The 20,591-nt window shown below is 42.1% G+C and overlaps 3 protein-coding genes across 11 annotated transcripts in view; 2 read left to right on the forward strand and 1 right to left on the reverse strand.

Annotated features, from left to right (window-relative positions):
* LOC128694712 (probable pyruvate dehydrogenase E1 component subunit alpha, mitochondrial) overlaps positions 1–20,591 on the forward strand; it is a 147,848-nt gene that overhangs the window by 60,186 nt on the left and 67,071 nt on the right. The gene's annotated exons all lie outside the window — the stretch shown is intronic.
* Positions 8,725–14,701, reverse strand: LOC138854174 (uncharacterized). Of its 7 annotated transcripts, none has more exons than XM_070095706.1 (3): positions 14,284–14,701; positions 11,192–11,828; positions 8,725–10,992 (listed from the first exon to the last, which is right to left on the reverse strand). In XM_070095706.1, exons 2-3 carry the CDS (start codon positions 11,820–11,822, stop codon positions 10,427–10,429), a joined length of 1,197 nt encoding a protein of 398 aa, XP_069951807.1. In that variant the 5' UTR covers positions 11,823–11,828; positions 14,284–14,701; the 3' UTR covers positions 8,725–10,426. The 7 variants fall into 7 exon arrangements, with proteins under 7 accessions (XP_069951807.1, XP_069951806.1, XP_069951805.1 ...); XM_070095705.1 differs by lacking the exon at positions 14,284–14,701 and adding an exon at positions 12,502–13,270; XM_070095704.1 differs by lacking the exon at positions 14,284–14,701 and adding an exon at positions 12,488–13,270.
* On the forward strand, positions 10,432–19,449 carry LOC128694709 (uncharacterized). Of its 2 annotated transcripts, XM_053784960.2 has the most exons (4): positions 10,888–11,023; positions 11,133–11,321; positions 14,745–15,969; positions 17,042–19,449. In XM_053784960.2, the coding sequence occupies exons 3-4, from the start codon at positions 15,131–15,133 to the stop codon at positions 19,056–19,058; spliced, it is 2,856 nt and encodes a 951-aa protein (XP_053640935.2). In that variant the 5' UTR covers positions 10,888–11,023; positions 11,133–11,321; positions 14,745–15,130; the 3' UTR covers positions 19,059–19,449. The 2 variants fall into 2 exon arrangements, with proteins under 2 accessions (XP_053640936.2, XP_053640935.2); XM_053784961.2 differs by lacking the exons at positions 10,888–11,023; positions 11,133–11,321 and adding an exon at positions 10,432–10,527.

The following is a 20,591-nucleotide window of genomic DNA, read 5'->3' on the forward strand; positions in this document are numbered from 1 at the left end:
TATAGAGCTTAGCTTGGTTTAATATCTTGAGTATGCACCCCAGACCCATCCTGTGGGCATTGTATAGCAAAGCTTACAGCTAATAGCATCATAGTAAGTTGGAGTCTGCCCTAGTTGTGAGTATTAGGCGGTTTTAAAAATATAAGTTAAAGAGTACACAATAACCTGCACAAAGGAGAAAGAGAGAGAGAAACTTACGACGACGTTTCGGTCCGACTTGGACCATTAACAAAGTCACACTAATACAAGAGAGAGTGAGGGAGACAGTGTGTACTGTCCTGTCCCCCCTCCCTCCCCCCACTGATTTTGGTCCTACCCCTTGTGGGCCTTTAGCTCTCCTGCAGCTCCTTTTTCTTGTCCATAGCTTAGACAGATACATAGGCCAAGAGGATTTGAATTGTTGACATTAACCTTAAACAGCATTAAGAATAGGCTGGACAAGTATTTAGGTTATAAAGGCTTAATTTTAGAAGCGCCTGCCAAATTAGGGCCATTAGGCCCTTGTACAGTGTTCATTCTTATGTTCTTGCAGCGTTAGTATACTGTTGCAGCGTTAGTATACTGTTGCAGCGTTAGTATACTGTTGCAGCGTTAGTATACTGTTGCAGCGTTAGTATACTGTTCTTGCAGCGTTAGTATACTGTTGCAGCGTTAGTAAACTGTTCTTGCAGCGTTAGTATACTAGGGGGGTTCCAAACTTCTGGGTCGTGACCCAGATGTAGGTCACGAGGGTCTGATGATAGGTCACCGATGACTCCTAGCCTCAAAACGAAAAAGTAATATGCAGAAGCACCAGTGAGAGATATAAAGGTGTTTAAAAACGCTTCTTTCTTGAATGTCATGGTATAAATCTACGGTGAATTTGCTAAGGTGCTACAGTAGGTATCAGTGCTATTTTATGAGGTGATAAATAGGTTCCAATGTCATTTCTGAGGTGATAATTAGGTACCAGTACCATTTTGTGTCAAGTATCTCATAGAACCATATTCTGACGTACTAAGTAGGTACCAGTACCATAGTCTGAGGTGCTAAGTAGGTACCAGTACCATATTTTGAGGTACTAAGTAGGTTCCAGTACCATAGTCTAAGGTGTTAATTGGTTACCTGTATCATATTCTGGGGTATAAAATAGGTACCAGAACCATATTCTGAGGTAAGTAGGTACTAGTATCATTCCGGGAGTTAAATAGGTACCATAATATTCGGAGGAATTAAGTAGGTATCAGTGCTGAAGTCTTTTTCTCATATTAAACGACGTCTTTATTTTATTAAACAAATTGCGTTCCGTGAAATAACTGGAGAAATGTCCCTCCTGGTAAGAAGTCAGTGTTTTGAAAGAAGTCAAGGACTCCAAGGGAAATAAGTCACTGTCTGACTTTTTGGGTTATCCCAGGTTCTCCACACATATCCTAGGTTCTCTACACATATGCTGCTATGTATGATAATCAGTGTAACTGTTTGTGTATACCTGGATAAATTTACTTATCTACATAGTGTAATTTTTATGTACCCTTGATATCAGCGTGCCCTCAAGACCATTGTAAAAAATCTGTTTTGTATCCAAGAACCCCAGTGGAAATAAGTCCCTTTGATTTTTTGGGGGGTTATCCTAGGTAATTTACACTATTTATTATAATTGTACGTACTTACGTGTATACTTATGATAATTCAAAACAAAGTCAAAGCTAAGTAGCTGTACTTAAATTTACTAACGCTTATATTTATCTGCTTTACATTTATATTTATCTGCCTTTCACATACGTTGAGGTAGAAGGGACTGGGGTTATGCAGTATGGGGATACCTTGCTCAGGTCGTGCAGCCACCGAAATGAATCTAGATTTTTTTGGCTTTGCTTTAGTTGTCCCAAAGCTAGTTTTCTTTTATGTTTCAGTATTAAGAAAGAACGCTAAGAGGGTAGGCTATTATAGATTTTTAATAAATATCCGAAATTCCTCACAAGAACCGCTGAATTTGATAAGTTACGAGGAAACTATTTGTAGATAAATGGTTCAGAGAACCGACGGGAAAGTATATGTTTCAACGGCATGGTTGGCTAGCGAATTATCAGTTCTGTTATTAAACAAAAGCGAGAGACTATTTCGGTTACCTTCTCAGGCACGCGAGACGCAATACAGATAAGCAACTTTAACTTTTATTTCGGGTTATCTTAAGTAATTTACACTATGATAACTGTGCTTATGTGTACCTGTGCCTAAATAAACTTACTCTCATACAGTGTCACCTAGACTACGCCTGGGTTCGGGAGGGCCCGGGTTCGATTCCCGGCGGGTGGAAACATTTCGACACGTTTCCTTACACCTGTTGTCCTGTTCACCTAGCAGCAAATAGGTACCTGGGTGTTAGTCGACTGGTGTGGGTCGCATCCTGGGGGACAAGATTAAGGACCCCAATGGAAATAAGTTAGACAGTCCTCGATGACGCACTGACTTTCTTGGGTTATCCTGGGTGGCTAACCCTCCGGGGTTAAAAATCCGAACGAAATCTTATCTTATCTTATCTCTTATTCTTCATGAGGTCTTTATGGTTGAAGATTTTAACCCGGAGGGTTAGTCTGTGTTGAAGAATACCTCGGTTCAGTTAGACTGTTGAGGAAAGCACTTTTAATAATATCTTCATTTCTACAAGTACATGTACAGGCCTAGCTGACATCAATGACATACTACTAGTACATAGAAAGCCGCTTGGTATTACCTGGAGTTTACCTGGAGAGAGTTCCGGGGGTCAACGCCCCCGCGGCCCGGTCTGTGACCAGGCCTCCTTAGGTGAGTGTCCCAGGATGCGACCTACACCAGTCGACTAACACCCAGGTACCCATTTTACTGATGGGGAACATAGACAACAGGTTGAAAGAAACACGTCCAATGTTTCTACTCTGGCCGGGAATCGAATCCAGGCCCTCGCCGTGTGAAGCGAGAGCGTTAACCACCAGGCCACCAGGCCACTTCGGGCAATTATATCCCCAGGATGCGACTCACGCCAGTCGACTAACACCCACGTACCCATTTTACCGATGGGTGAATATGGACAGTAGGTATGTTTCCTGCCGTACCAGGGAACTGAACTCCGGATCTCAGTGCGCTAGCAATCGAGCTACGAACACCTGGGGGTTATTAATCCGGGAGGGTTAATAACCCAAGAAAGTCAAGCATTGTGGGCTGTGTTCGTCGGGGTGTTTGGAGGTTCTCAATCAGAGGATGTGACTCACTCCAGTGACTAACTCCTATAGGAGTCTGTTCACTACTATGTGAACAGCAGCTCTGTTCACTGCTAGGTGAACAGCAGCTAGGAAAACGGAGACTTTCCCACACACCCGCCTTGCATGAAAGTTGAACTCGAGGCCTTTCGCATGTGAGGGAACACTTGACAAATGGGTGTTAGTTGACTAAGTAAGTAAGTAAATTTATTCAGGTATACACAAATACAGTTACATAGAATTATCATACATAGCAGCATATGTGTAGAGAACCTAGGTAGCATTCTGAGAGCTTAGTGGCATATCTTTGATAGTTCTTGACGCTAAAATGAGCTGAACAGTCATCATAAAAATCTTTGAAAGGGCCCTAAGAAGCAAGATCGCCACCCATCTAGAAACCCATCAATTACACAACCCAGGGCAACATGGGTTTAGAGCAGGTCGCTCCTGTCTGTCTCAGCTATTTGATCACTACGACAAGGTCCTAGATGCACTAGAAGACAAAAAGAATGCAGATGTAATATATACAGACTTTGCAAAAGCCTTCGACAAGTGTGATCATGGCGTAATAGCGCACAAAATGCGTGCTAAAGGAATAACAGGAAAAGTCGGTCGATGGATCTATAATTTCCTCACAAACAGAACACAAAGAGTAGTAGTCAACAGAGTCAAGTCCAAGGCGGCTACGGTGAAAAGCTCTGTTCGCTCCTATCTTGTTTCTCATTTTCATATCTGACATTGACAAGGATGTAAGCCACAGCACCGTGTCTTCCTTTGCAGATGACACCCGAATCTGCATGACAGTGTCTTCTATTGCAGACACTGCAAGGCTCCAGGCGGACATCAACCAAATCTTTCAATGGGCTGCAGAAAACAATATGAAGTTCAACGATGAGAAATTTCAATTACTCCGATATAGTAAACATGAGGAAATTAAAACTTCATCAGGGTACAAAACAAATTCCGGCCACAAAATAGAGCGAAAAACCAACGTCAAAGACCTGGTAGTGATCATGTCGGAGGATCTCACCTTCAAGGACCATAACATTGTATCAATCGCATCTGCTAGAAAAATGACAGAATGGATAATGAGAACCTTCAAAACAAGGGATGCAAAGCCCATGATGACGCTCTTCACGTTGCTTGTTCTAACTAGGCTGGAATATTGTTGCACATTAACAGCACCTTTCAAGGAAGGTGAAATTGCTGACCTAGAAAATGTACAGAGAACCTTCACGGCGCATAACGGAGATAAAACACCTCAATTACTGGGAGCGCTTGAAGTTCCTAAACCTGTATTCCCTGGAACGCAGGCGGGAGAGATACATGATTATATACACCTGGAAAATCCTAGAGGGACTAGTACCGAACTTGCACACGAAAATCACTCACAACGAAAGCAAAAGACTTGGCAGACGATGCAACATCCCCCCAATGAAAAGCGGGGATGTCACTAGCACGTTAAGAGACAATACAATAAGTGTCAGGGGCCCAAGACTGTTCAACTGCCTCCCAGCATACATAAGGGGGATTACCAACAGACCCCTGGCAGTCTTCAAGCTGGCACTGGACAAGCACCTAAAATCGGTACCTAACCAGCCGGGCTGTGGCTCGTACGTTGGATTCCGTGCAGCCAGCAGTAACAGCCTGGTTGATCAGGCTCTGATCCACCAGGAGGCCTGGTCACAGACCGAGCCGCGGGGGCGTTGACCCCCGGAACTCTCTCCAGGTAAACTCCAGGTTATTAGGGAAGGGGTGGCCAGCGGGAGAGGTAGCAACAGAGGCTCCATATCTCAAGTGAAATTATTCCACTGAGTCACGCCCTCAGTGACGGAGGTCGTGTTGACCATTCGTCTGGTTTTACCCTGAATATCAGATGGTAAGATTATCACCTAAATTAATCTGCGATATCAGTAAATACGTCATGTGTCAGCTTTCACACAAGTTTCCTTGAGTGAAATGAGGTTATACTCAAAGTTATTGTATCTCAGAGTTAATATGTCCGTCAATCATAGTTAATGAGTTTCACAGTGAATGTCACTCAAGATAAGTATTACTGATGAAGCGCCACTCACGAGGGTTATAATTATTGATAACTCAACACAACATTCCCCGCTACCTCCACCCCCTCCCCCCTCCGGTTTTATTTTGTTCATGTTGATAATGTAATATCCGCATAAAAAATAATTTCTCCTGTGGCTGAAATAGATCATCCTGAGAGACAACACTATAAGTGTCAGGGACCCAAGACTGTTCAACTTCCTTCCAGCATACATAAGGGGGATTACCAATAGACCCCTGGCTGTCTTTAAGAAGGCTCTGGACAGGCACCTAAAGTCAGTACCTGACCAGCCGGGCTGTGGCTCTTACGTCGCTTTGCGTGCGGCCAGCAGCAACAGCCTAGTTGATCACACCCTGATCCACCACGAGGCCTGGTCTCAGACCAAGCCGAGGGGGCATTGACGGCGAAACCCTCTCCAGGTATACTAACTCCAGCTCGGCTGCAAGGAAACCTTTGAATCTGCCATAGCTGATGAACCTGTAAGAGACTACTTAAGAATACATCCTCGTCGCGTTACTGCAGTCTCCCAGCTCAGGCTGACACATTTCAACACCTCACATAAGCCCCATCCCACCTGATGGGATATGACAGGGGTAACATACTTTATGTTCCCACTGTGTAACTATCATAGAATAAGGTAGCACCACACTGCTGATACACCGGATTTTGCTAAATAATAATAATAAAAGTGTTAACAGATGCCCAGGGCATGATCATAACAGTGATGTGGAGTGCAGCACTCCATCACAGTGGCGTGCAACAACTCTCCATCACAGTGGCGTGCAACAACTCTCCATCACAGTGGCGTGCAACAACTCTCCATCACAGTGGCGTGCAACAACTCTCCATCACAGTGGCGTGCAACAACTCTCCATCACAGTGGGGAGCAACAACTCTCCATCACAGTGGCGTGCAACAACTCTCCATCACAGTGGCGTGCAACAACTCTCCATCACAGTGGGGAGCAACAACTCTCCATCACAGTGGCGTGCAACAACTCTCCATCACAGTGGCGTGCAACAACTCTCCATCACAGTGGCGTCCAACAACTCTCCATCACAGTGGCGTGCAACAACTCTCCATCACAGTGGCGTGCAACAACTCTCCATCACAGTGGCGTCCAACAACTCTCCATCACAGTGGCGTGCAACAACTCTCCATCACAGTGGGGAGCAACAACTCTCCATCACAGTGGCGTGCAACAACTCTCCATCACAGTGGCGTGCAACAACTCTCCATCACAGTGGGGAGCAACAACTCTCCATCACAGTGGCGTGCAACAACTCTCCATCACAGTGGGGAGCAACAACTCTCCATCACAGTGGCGTGCAACAACTCTCCATCACAGTGGCGTGCAACAACTCTCCATCACAGTGGGGAGCAACAACTCTCCATCACAGTGGGGAGCAACAACTCTCCATCACAGTGGGGAGCAACAACTCTCCATCACAGTGGCGTGCAACAACTCTCCATCACAGTGGCGTGCAACAACTCTCCATCACAGTGGGGAGCAACAACTCTCCATCACAGTGGCGTGCAACAACTCTCCATCACAGTGGCGTCCAACAACTCTCCATCACAGTGGCGTGCAACAACTCTCCATCACAGTGGGGAGCAACAACTCTCCATCACAGTGGCGTGCAACAACTCTCCATCACAGTGGGGAGCAACAACTCTCCATCACAGTGGCGTGCAACAACTCTCCATCACAGCAACAACTCTCCATCACAGTGGCGTGCAACAACTCTCCATCACAGTGGCGTCCAACAACTCTCCATCACAGTGGGGAGCAACAACTCTCCATCACAGTGGCGAGCAACAACTCTCCATCACAGTGGCGTCCAACATCACAGTGGGGAGCTCTCCATCACAGTGGGGAGCAACAACTCTCCATCACAGTGGCGTGCAACAACAACTCTCCATCACAGTGGGGAGCAACAACTCTCCATCACAGCAACAACTCTCCATCACAGTGGCGTGCAACAACTCTCCATCACAGTGGCGTGCAGCAACAACTCTCCATCACAGTGGGGTGCAACAACTCTCCATCACAGTGGCGTGGCGTGCAACAACTCTCCATCACAGTGGCGTGCAACAACTCTCCATCACAGTGGGGAGCAACAACTCTCCATCACAGTGGCGTCCAACAACTCTCCATCACAGTGGGGAGCAACAACTCTCCATCACAGTGGGGAGCAACAACTCTCCATCACAGTGGCGTCCAACAACTCTCCATCACAGTGGCGTGCAACAACTCTCCATCACAGTGGGGAGCAACAACTCTCCATCACAGTGGGGAGCAACAACTCTCCATCACAGTGGGGAGCAACAACTCTCCATCACAGTGGGGAGCAACAACTCTCCATCACAGTGGCGTGCAACAACTCTCCATCACAGTGGCGTGCAACAACTCTCCATCACAGTGGGGAGCAACAACTCTCCATCACAGTGGGGAGCAACAACTCTCCATCACAGTGGCGTGCAACAACTCTCCATCACAGTGGCGTGCAACAACTCTCCATCACAGTGGCGTGCAACAACTCTCCATCACAGTGGCGTGCAACAACTCTCCATCACAGTGGGGAGCAACAACTCTCCATCACAGTGGGGAGCAACAACTCTCCATCACAGTGGCGTGCAACAACTCTCCATCACAGTGGCGTGCAACAACTCTCCATCACAGTGGCGTGCAACAACTCTCCATCACAGTGGGGAGCAACAACTCTCCATCACAGTGGGGAGCAACAACTCTCCATCACAGTGGCGTGCAACAACTCTCCATCACAGTGGCGTGCAACAACTCTCCATCACAGTGGGGAGCAACAACTCTCCATCACAGTGGCGTGCAACAACTCTCCATCACAGTGGCGTGCAACAACTCTCCATCACAGTGGGGAGCAACAACTCTCCATCACAGTGGGGAGCAACAACTCTCCATCACAGTGGCGTGCAACAACTCTCCATCACAGTGGGGAGCAACAACTCTCCATCACAGTGGGGAGCAACAACTCTCCATCACAGTGGGGAGCAACAACTCTCCATCACAGTGGGGAGCAACAACTCTCCATCACAGTGGCGTGCAACAACTCTCCATCACAGTGGCGTGCAACAACTCTCCATCACAGTGGCGTGCAACAACTCTCCATCACAGTGAAGAGCAACTCCATCACAATGGAGTACAACACATTCCATCACAATGGAGTACAACACATTCCATCACAATGGAGTACAACACATTCCATCACAATGGAGTACAACACATTCCATCACAGTGGAGTACAACACACTCCATCACAATGGAGTACAACACACTCCATCACAATGGAGTACAACACACTCCATCACAATGGAGTACAACACATTCCATCACAGTGGAGTACAACACTCCACACACCACTGACACGTTCTTCAACTTTCTTCTCACCAAGGAACAAAGAAAAAGCAAAATGTAATGGAATGTATATTTTTAATTAATATATGCAATAACGCACACCCTGTACACGAAACACAAGTAAAATTAAGAAATACCATGTGTTGCGGTGCACCACCATCCTCAAACTCGACGTGGTGAGGCTGCTTGATTAATGAGATTTGAAACCTATTGATTACGCCAGGGTCATTAAGGCCACATGCCACCTGTTCACCACCAGTCTAGAATACTTTAATACCTTAAATAAAGATTAAATTAATCTCTCAGCATATGTATAGTGAGAAAAATACACCCCTCTGGGTATATACCGTGTATACTTGGGTGCCCAACCTTGGTCACACTTCAGGTATTGATGTACTTGGCTCACACTTCTGACCCCATAGGGTTCATACAGTGCGTGGGAAATGAGGAATGGGAGACAATTAGGTTTGATCCAAGGAAATGCAAGGTAGCTCCAGTTCCCTGGCTCAAGAGCCCTTCAAGGATGATTAATAATAATAACAATAATAATAATAATAATAATTCCTCCATTCTTTTTTTTTTTTTCACTCCCCAGCAGAGGTTTGAATAGTCTTTGTCAGGCAGTTCTTGGTCTGGTATTTAGTGCACAGTCAAGTAGTCTTGAGGAATTAGACACATATGCAATATCTGGGTAACTTTCTTTATAGACTTTCCCCTTGAGTATAATAATAATAATTATTTGTAGACGTTTCGCCATCCAGTAGTGCAACATCTGGGTAACTTTATTTGTAGACGTTTCACCAACCAGATGTTGCACATCTGGATGTGCCTAATTCTTGTGTATCTAATTTTTGATCTTGTTGGTATTTTATACCAGTCATGCACAAGTGGTCTTGGCAAGAAACTAAATAGCTGACGAATGGTCACTTCAGGTAAGTTCATCTGACGGAAATACACTTCAGAAAGTGAAAGATAAAGCTGGAAGAAATAATGAAGAAGAAGCAGACTTTTCGTTGACAGTGAAGAACACTGGAATGAAACAGTTAATTCACTGAGCTATTCTTTAATCCAAGGAAATAAAAGCAGACCAGATCTTAGCAAAGGAAAATGTAGACGGAAAAAGAAAATAGTTATAATTCTGAATGCAGAAATGAAGTCACTGAAGTGAGGAATACGCAAAATAGTAAAAAAAAAAAAAAATCCTTTCTAGAGAAAGAAAAATAATAAAATGAAACTTAGAAGGGTAACCATGATAAATAAATGTAGTTTTTACTGATTATAAAACTAGAGACCTTATAGAAACAGTTGGGGGATATTAATTATTTGATGGATGTGGGGGCGGTTTATTACCGGCGACGGCCGCATGAGAAACTTTCCTGAACTGTTTGTTCACAAGTGAATTGTACCTACTGGATGAAGAGTGAGATAAACCTTCTTGAGGCGACCTGGGATGAGATGACCTGGTTGAGATGAAGTAACTAGCGATCGACACAGGTTGAAATAACCCAAATAATTTGTCTCTACCAGCTTAAGTCAACTGTCCCTTACTTGATAGATGCTGCACATATACCACACTTAAGGACAGATAACTTAAGAGACAGGATCCCCATGTCAGAGAGAGACAGGATATCCGTTTCAGAGAACTGGATCCTAGTGTCTCCCATTCGATGATGGAGAGCAAGATAAATCCCACATATCCCCCACTCGAGGCGTGAAAACAAAACAATACACATCTCTCAGTGACCTAGTACTGTAATGTCAGTGAGTAACTTCCTCTTGGATCAGAGACAGCTTTCGAACCCTCTGGCTCTGGTTCTCAGAGGCATCTTGTTCCTCCAGAAGCAAGGACGGAGAACCTCGTAAGAACTTTTTCTCAGCTGCTGTGTCTTCAGTATTATTATTATTGCTATTATTATTATTACTAATAGTATTAGTATTACTAACACTCTCTTTTGTCCACACTTCTGCCTGTTCTGCAGTCTCCTCTCCTGCGTATTTAATACGTATACGTTTTTCTACACGATTCTTTACCCCTCCTGCTGCGAGTGTTTCTTCATTTACTGCAGCTTGCTCTCCCTCGTCCTGCGCTGCCGCAGCTACTTCAGCGTCCGTCAGGCTCCTCCTCATCCCGGGACTTCCGTCGATGTAGCCGATCCCGTGTCCTCGCTCAGCGTAGTTTGGGTCGTCTGGCGGTGGTGCAAACCTCCTCAGCAGCTTCTTGCCTACAGGAGAGTGAGTCAGGAAGTACAACACCGCCAGCAGCACCAGCCACATCCCTGGCAAGCTCACCAGCATGATAGCCTCCCACGACCAGAAGAACCTCACTGCCAGGGAAGAATAATCTTTTCTATAAAGGTGAAGCTGACTTTTTACAAATAACATTTGACAGTATATAAGACATACTAACTAGTGAAAACAATCTCATTAATTAAAACAAGGGTATCGTTCCTGTTTCTGAAGGTAGAGGGTGTATTGATAAAGACAATATGGATGAGAAGACACAGCTGTCCCGAGTCCCCTTACCCAAAGGTGCAGAAGTTGAGGGAGAGATTGTCGTCACTGCCCACGTCACATTTGCTTCGTGTACTGTACTCGTGTTGCTGATGAATGAAACACACTTTCCTTTTCGCTGAGTGTTCATCATTGCTTTTTGGTAAATCGTTGTTGATTTTTTGTTTCCATGAAATGCATTTCGAGGATTTATTGTTGATTTTGTGATTTCACTTGTATTGTAGTCACTTACATCTCCACTTATTTTATCACTTACTTCTCCACTTACGTTGTTACCACTTACTTCTTCACTTATATCAGAATTACTCACTTTAACACTCGAAATGTGTTCACTCACTACTGACTGTGTGTCCTCTACACTAATATTAGGACCACTAACTGTATCACTTGTATTATGGCCACTCACGACAAATTTGACACCCCCTTTAAAACTAATGTTGTTAGCCTCAACATTGTCTACACTACTTTGAACTAGAATTACTTCCTGCCTCACACTCTGTACACTGACCCGCTGCGAGTCAGTGTTATGCACTGCAGTACTGCTAGGCTGTGTACTGGTATTGTGGTGATATTGGAAGCTTCTAGCTGCTGTGTCAGACACACACACCGCGGCCAGCGTTATCATCACGCTATTTAGCTGCATTCTTCTCTGAAAAAATTCGTAGTTAATAATTTTATTAATTTAAGCATAATTATCAATGAAGTTAATAACGGTGATACCAGTAATAATACTAATAACGATGATAATTGGAAAGATATAGCGAGTTACTGGTTTATTCGTCCTGGAAAGGCACCTGACAAGGGTCCTGGAGTTAATACTCATTCAGTAGTGCTGACACTATGAATCTGCGAGTTAATTAATAACCCAAGAAAGTCAAGCAGTGTGGGTTATTTCCCTTGGCGGTCTTTCAGTATTCTCTGAGAATGTGACTCATTACAGCCGAATAACTCCTAGGTATCTATTGCTAGGTAAGAGGGGCAGTAGGTGTTAGGAGTGTTGAAGGTCCTTACTTCTAAGGAGTAGCAACACAGCTGTTGTTAATGTTTCCTGGATGTAGGATGTTTGTCGTGGTTGTTGTCATGCGTAGATGATGGATGAGGCTACGGCGGTGCTGGTGTATACCCGTGACACCAGGCACTGGATCATCATCACCCCTCCATGAATATAATGTGTGTATATCCGTGAGATGGTGGAGCAAGTGGTGCGTAACTTTACCATGCAGGGGCAAGAGAAGTCATCTCCAGGTGGGACAGCAGCAGCTGCTACCTTAACCCTTTCTAATTATCAAATCATGTTTTTTTCCTTACCGCGTCTCACATACCGTAAATCACGAACGTGCACATATGTATTCAAGCTGGTGTGCACGTATGGTATTTATGTGTACCTGGTTGTCGGGAGGATGTGCGTATGTAACCTGGGTGTTGTGAGAACTGACACATCTTCACTATCATTCCCCCCCCCCCGTCTTGTCCCTCGTGGGTGGTGTGTCTTCACTATCTGGTGATTACTTACTTATAATCACTTCATCTGTATCTCCTGTGCAACTCATTCTTTCACTACTAATGATGTGTGTGCACTTCCGGACGTTTCCTGTCAGGGCTCAACCAGCGAGTTACCAGACCTGCCGTAGTCCTTGTTTTCAGTGTGCTTATTTGTAGTTAAATATACGTTTATTATGGGTTTACGTAATTTGTCCTAACCATTGGAAAATAAAATGATATTTGTAAGTTTACAAGGAAGTTAGGAACGTTCAGAAATTCATGGGAACGGCTTAAAACAATTAATTCTTAATTTGAACAAGTACATACTGAAGCCAGATATTGGAATCAACAACATACAGAATCTGGATGTTAGAATCGCTGGCCAAAAACGTAGAATTACCGAATCTGGGTATCCGATTCGGCGGTAAAGAACGTAGACAACAAATTTCGGAATCCAGATGCAAGAATCGGATGTCGGACTACTCGGTAGCACGTTAACTATATTCCATTCTGGATATTTCACCCGGTTCTCAGTAACGCATATTAACACGTGGAATCTGGATATTCGACTCGGCGTTTAAAAACCTAAACAACAACATACTGAATCCGGATATCAAAATGGGTAGTACCCAATGGAAATAAGTCACTTTGTCTAACTTTTTTGGGTTATCCTAGGTTCTCTACACATATACTGCTATGTATGATAATCTATGTAACTGTATTTGTGTATACCTGAGAACAGCCTACATGACCCTTCACTCAGTGATAGTTGCAACAGAGACCTTGATTAGGGACCAGGAGCTTCTTCCTTATCTCTCATCATATCTCACTGAGAAGCGTTTTTGGAGATATTACATTTACTTGGCTCTAGGGAGACAGGAGGGAGAAAATGCATTAGCTACGTTGTCTCAAGGCGTATGGAATTTATTATTATTATTATTATTATTATTATTATTATTATTATTATTATTATTATTATTATTATTATTATTATTTTCATCTAAGTACCATTAGCATAGGTATCATTTTTATTATTATTGTTAGTGTTCTTATTTTCATTATTATTATTATTATTATTATTATTATTATTATTATTATTGTATGTTGTTTTCCTATCTATTTTAATATCAGCAATCACGAATTAAGTCAACCAGCTTATATTTGTCAGTGTAGCACAATTCTGGTCTTTCTTAATTAAAAAAAATAAACGTACAAAAAGAAAGGTTGTAATTTATGATGGTTAACCCTGCATGATTTACCTTGATTTTGAGATGAATTTGAATCTGTATTATTTTTTTGACAGGTTCAGAGTTGTTGCGTCATGTTACGTCATGTTCGTTAGGCCTGTTGAAAACTCTGGGATTATATAATATCCTGATCTCTGAATACCTAATTGTATGAAATTTTGCCACTTAAAAATAATTATTATAAATAGCTTGGGACGAAAAATATACATGATTGAATAATTTTACAAATTGCACGTATTGATTGATTTAATACAGTGATAGTAAGTCACTTCATCTGGTATTTTTGGGGGTTATCTTAGGTAATTTACATATATGTTACTATGTATGATAATCGTAGTCACGTAGATTTATGTAACTGTACCTAAACAAACTTACTAATATTGTTTATGGGTATAGCAGTGAACCTGACGGAACGCCAGTGTGATTTGTTTACGTTCAGGAGGGACTCAGTTTTACCAATCCCCAACTCATTCATATCTATTAATGTTTACTCATTCTGTGGAGGAATATTGTATTTGTTAAGTGAAAAAATCTAAAGAGAATAAGGTTTGTAGCTATATTATTCAAGATTTACTTGTATTTCTCGATTCGTGTAAATATCAGGGTAACCAACCGTACTTTGGGCGCTTATTGAAAGATAAGCTTTATATCCAGGTTACTTTCTTGTGAACTCCATCGTATTCATTAGCAGTATTTTCCTATAATGTGTCAAAAATGTGGATTCTTTGTAGAAAATTTATTTTCGAATTACTATAATGTATTATGTATAATAACATGTTGAATGGGAAGGACTTATTTCAATTTTATTAATTTTTACTCTGACTTGAAATATCCAGGCTGGCTGTCACTTATCAGAAGTGTTGCTATGCAAGTGTCAACTGGTGTGTGCATACAACATTTTCAGCGCTTCAGCTAAATCTGCCCTATACCCAAGCCTAAAAATCATTCTACCAAACCTAACTAGTCAGTGAATCACCACACAACACTAACACTCGATGTCACCAGAAGAAACCTCAGAAGTAACAGTGCCAACATCTTTATCGTATGGAAGAACTTGGGTGTCAAAACTAGTGGGTTAACGTAGAATACGTGAACATTATTCCTGATAGAAAGTTATATGCCTCTTTGACACGGCATGAAAGTTTCGAGAAAAATAGCTCAAACTTATTGACGAATAGACTGAAAACTATTTATTAATCCAAATACAAGGACTTCAGTAAAGATGGTCACACCAAGCTTACAAACTCTGCGTTCAAATATAAACTGTGACAGGTATTTCAACTGTGTTAATGTTGTGGCTCAAAGAGAGATGTGCCGCGTGTTCATGTGGCTGTATCACCACACCCACCAGCATGAGCCAGGACTCTATGTTGGCGACTGCCTACGTAGAACTCCCAATGGACTGAGGAACATTAAAACAAAACAAATGGCAAAACTAAACCGACGAGAGAAACCTGTAAACATGGACATAACATTGTTGTATATCCTCCTTCAGCGTACCTGCAACCTTGCTGAGGACAGACCTGCAGGATCCATTTGGAACAAGCCTACAACACCAGCTGAAGAACAGAGCCTAGAACACACACTATATAAGATAAAGGAAATGAGAAATGAATTTGATCATGAGATCCTGAGTTTTACACACATGACTGAACAAGACCTTAAAGATCGTGTCAGCAAGCTTTGTGACATGTGTTGTCATATTGTACAAGAAGCTGGTCAGTCCACTGGTCGAAGTCCACAAAGCGTGAAAGAAGCAACAGATAACATCAAGAAGTCAATTAATGACTTACAAACTTCCTGGCCATCCTCTGGCATTACACCTCAGAAGTTTTCTATCTGTGCTAAACAAGAACAGAAGGAGCAGAGAGGGACCGCTTTAGACAAGAGCATCTCATTTTTCATGCCGGTAATTAAACGTGTAACTGGCATGACAGCGATGACACACGAAGAGGTGCTGTACCCGGAACACTTTCTCAAGTGGCGGTGTGTGGATGGGACTCTGCCACAGATCATCTTCCTGCGTGGAGACACTGGAGCAGGGAAAACCTTTCTGTCTCAGTAAGTATGCGGTGCAAAAATGACCCTAGTCAAGCAGTGCTATAAATCGAGAACAGTTTCTAAGCTCAACATAAGCTGTGTTTTTAATTAAACTTCGTCTACCTGAAATACCCGGATGACCTAAATGTACTTGTCTTTACTTGGGATCTTTCAAGGGGGAGGGGAGATCTTGATTCTAAGAATCTGAGCTAATCCGCTTCCTCGGATAAAGCCTAATTACTTCTTACTCACCAAATGCTGTATGACCTTTCCAGGAATAGTTTTTCATGTATATAATACTAATCTAATTATCCTCATATTTGTTCTTATGCTTTATCATATTTATCTGAAAAATCCAAAAGGGCTTAGCGCTTCACATGACTATAATAATAATTTTTTATATTTAAATCAAGAATATTTCACTGAGACTTGGAATTATTTCGAATTTATTTGCATGCATTAGACTTGTCCATTGGGTGACTCATTTTTATTCAAACGTGAACAATAATTATAGTTAGCCAGAGAGAATGAAACACTTGTAGTGAGATATTGTTAAGTCAAGATGTTGTTCCGTGTGACCAAAATACAAATCTGGATACCTGTCTCTCTCAAGGAAGATTCCTTGATGTTGGTGAGGGGTTCTTGATCTAGGGAATTGGATCTGTGCTCCAGTTCCCTGAATTAAGCCTGAATACCTTCCACATTCCACCCCCACAGGCGCTGCATAATCCTACGGGTTTAGCACTCCCCCTTGATTATAATAATAATGGACACCTGTCACATGGACCGCAGTTATACACACCTATCTCCCTTGGACTTTACAAGAGTTTCCTTGACTGTCATGAATGGCTGGTGACACAAGGAATTAGCGCTACGCTCCCCGTCCTCGACTCAAACCTAATTATCTCCCATTTCCAGGTGCTGAATGACTAACGGATTTAGCATTGTCCAGTGAATATGATAACATACATTTTCTATGACAGTGTTGGTCATTTGCTCTGAACTGATATTTCTTTCAACCTAACGTTGCAGCACTGAATGATCTTTAAAAGCTAACGTTTTCTACAAAAGTAATATTAATATCTCTTTCCAGACAGGTTCTGGATGTTTGGTTGAAGAATAACAAGATGATTGAAGACCTGGATGAATGTGACTTGGTTCTGTTAATTCAGTGTCGTGATGTATTCACTCGCGATCTTATTCATCTTCTCCGGCATAAGCTTCCTGGGACCATCCTTTCCTGTGGACCTGTTGAAGTTGAGAACATTCTTAATTCCTTGAGAATATTGTGGATAATTGATGGATATGAAGAAGCGTCATTTGATGCTAAAGCCTTATTAATGTCGATCTTTAACATGGCAGGACCAGAACAGATTGTTCTTATAACATCTCGACCGGAGTATAGTTTGGAGATTACCAGTATGTTGCCGCCAGGGAAACCTGTTTGTGAAGTAACACTGTGTGGTCTCAGTAGTGAAGGGAGGAGCACGCTTCTCAGATCACTATTAATAAGAGACAACAGTGATGTAACAGAGCGTAATGAAGAATATTACAAGTTTATGAAATATTTGCAGCAACTAACTCCAGAAGTTCAAAAGGAGCTCAGTAACCCTCTAAAGTTAATACTGTCTGTGCAAATTTGGAAGGAGAAGTCTATGAATGACGTAGGTGCTACGTTGTCTCACCTGTACGCCGCAATACAAGATGTGCAGCTGAAAAATGTTATTGAAAAGCTTGAAGTGAAGTGCAGCCTAACTGAAGAAGAAATATGTGAACGGGTTCAAAATTGGCTCCAAATATTGTACAAAGTAGCTTTCAATATGACAATTAAAAACAGATTCATGATTATTGATGAGTCGGATGAAAAATTACTGAAGGACAAAGGAATGTTTCTGCCTTCATATACAGACTGTTTCTCAACATTTCTGACCCCCACAACGGATTATTCACCAATGGGACTAACTCAGTACATGTTTGTTCACAACACACAACAGAATTACTTTGCCGCACAACATATTTGCTACTTGATGTCAGAGGAAACCTTTGATGAAGAGAAACTTGCCAAATTGCTGAATGTGGATCTCTCACAAATAGGGCAAGTAGACCGATTTTATGAAGTGTTGTTGCATACAATTTCAATTTTAATTATACAGAAAAATTTAAATAAAGACACAGCAAAAGTTTTGACTAAGGTCATAAATCATTGTCAAAACTGCAATTTGCCTGATGTGGTTATTTACTCTGAATATTCTGACGTAGTTGTTAGGGAGGTTAGTAGTTTCATGCCAGACAGCTGGGCTGTCACTGACACAAATGTCAAGGCCATCTACCAGTTACTGCAGTACGCCACCCCATCTGTTATTCTCCTGATTCTTGAAGAAAACCCAGACACAATTGTTAGCCTAAAACCATTACTGAACCGGATCGCTGAACGATCTGTAAAGATTTTTATAAATTTCTTATATTATTTTCTTCAGTTCGAAAATTCATGTGATGATTACATAAAAATTCTCTGTGAGTCGTCAGCAAAGTGTGTTATATATTCATTAAAAGGAAAGCTCAGTGCAGACGGGTGCTTCCTTTTATATAAAATGCCGGACATAAGAAAATTAGATGTAATAGTTCAGAACCAGACAACACTAGAGATGATTTTAGTCTTTAGCCAGTCGGCTGAGAATTTAGAAGAATTAGCTCTGCATATAACAGTGAGGGATTTCAATCCAAGGATTTGTGTTTCAGCAGGTGGCTGGGTCAGCTTGGATGTGTTCCTTCCATTCATTGATGATGCTCACGTAATGCCAGTTACAAACCTCCTCCGGCGCATGAGTTCTAATTACAGGACCTTGGCATTATCTGGAGTCTCTGCTGAAGGTGCTCGTCGGTTTGTTCAGGGCCTCAAAGCAAAAGGTGTCAGGGTGGAAAACTTAAGTAGATTAGTCAAAATAGATGGTGAAATAAAAGGTGTATTTCTTCTTTCGTATGGACGAGTACCTTTAAGATGTACAGAAATGCAGTTTATAGATATGTGGCATGACCCAGAAGTGAACCTTGTTGTTAGTAACAGCGGCTTACAGGTGAATGTGGCTATAACACCTAATGCACAAAATTGACTTAATTCTGAATAGCAAAAAATGAATTTCATTGAAATGTTATTGTTATACTATATTTTAATTTGTGACATACTTTAAAATTTCTCTGTTTAAATTTTATACTGATATTTTACCGCTCAAACTTTTTGATAGTTTATAAGATTATGTTAAGATATATTATACATCATTATCCCCTTCAAGGATAGTGCGAGGGAGGTGCCTTGATGCTGGTAAATTCCTCGATTCAAGGAATTGGAGCTCTCTCCCCTTCCTTGGATCAAGCCTGATTACCTTTCATTCCCATTTAGGCTTCTTTCCCAGTTTCTATATATTTTTTTAGAAATTGGTCAATATAATGAAACTTGTAATGAATTGTATTTAAGTCATTAAAAAATACCGAAGGTGACTTAAACATTGGCGTATTTTTTATAACCTCACTGTAAACATTGGTGCAATTTTTGTAACCTTACTGTAAACATTGGTGTAACCTTACTGTAAACATTGGTGTAACCTTACTGTAAACATTGGTGTAACCTTACTGTAAACATTGGTGTAACCTTACTGTAAACATTGGTGTAACCTTACTGTAAACATTGGTGTAACCTTACTGTAAACATTGGTGTAACCTTACTGTAAACATTGGTGTAACCTCACTGTAATATTTCCCTCAAGGGAGGTTCCTTGATAGTGGTAAAATGCTCTTGATCCAAGGAATTGCATCTTTCCTCCCATAGATCGAACCTGATTGCCTCCCATTTTCCAGGCGTCCATAAATGTAATAATAATTGTGATAATGCAACAGTTTTAGTTACTGGCAAGGTGCCACTGTGGCACATTCCTCTATGCCGCCGCACTGCTCTTGATTCAAGGAACTGGAGCTACCCCTGCCCCTCAAGGGAGGTTCCTTGTTACTAGTGAGGGGCTCTTGATCCGGGAAATTGGATCTTTGCTCCAGTTTCCCCGAACTGAGCCTGAATGCCTTCCAACCCCTCCCCCACCTGGCGCTGTATAATCCCTATGGATTTAGCGCTCCCACACAATAATGGAACTACTCCTCCCTTTCCTCGGAATAAAATTCTCCCTCCCATTGCACTGTATGACCTGTACGGGTTTAGCGCATTTCCATGCATATAACTTTTACAGGGTGTACAGCAGCGCTGTATAGCCCTTGTGGTTTAGCGCTTCTTTTTGATTATAATAATAATACAGGGTGTACATTTGTGTATTTAACTAAGTGGTGTGTATATATACTGTGTATATGTACTGGCAAATAGGTAAATAAGCTGAAGTGTGTGTACATATACACTAGGCATGTGTGAGCGTCTTAGGAGTGAATGAAAACGAATGGTTTCTGGGACTTGATGAGCTGTGAAGGGATTCTGGGAAACCGGTTAGCCGGACTTGAGTCCTGGAGGTGGGAAGTACAATGCCTGCACTCTAAAGGAGAGGTTTGGGATATTTGCTGTTTGGAAGGACATCTAAACTGTCGTATCTGCGCGTCTCTGTGCTGTATAGCCCTTGTGGCTTAGCGCTTCTTTTTATTATAATAATAAT

The sequence above is a fragment of the Cherax quadricarinatus genome, chromosome 51 (genome assembly GCF_038502225.1).
Source record: "Cherax quadricarinatus isolate ZL_2023a chromosome 51, ASM3850222v1, whole genome shotgun sequence".
Taxonomy (NCBI): Eukaryota; Metazoa; Arthropoda; class Malacostraca; order Decapoda; family Parastacidae; genus Cherax; species Cherax quadricarinatus.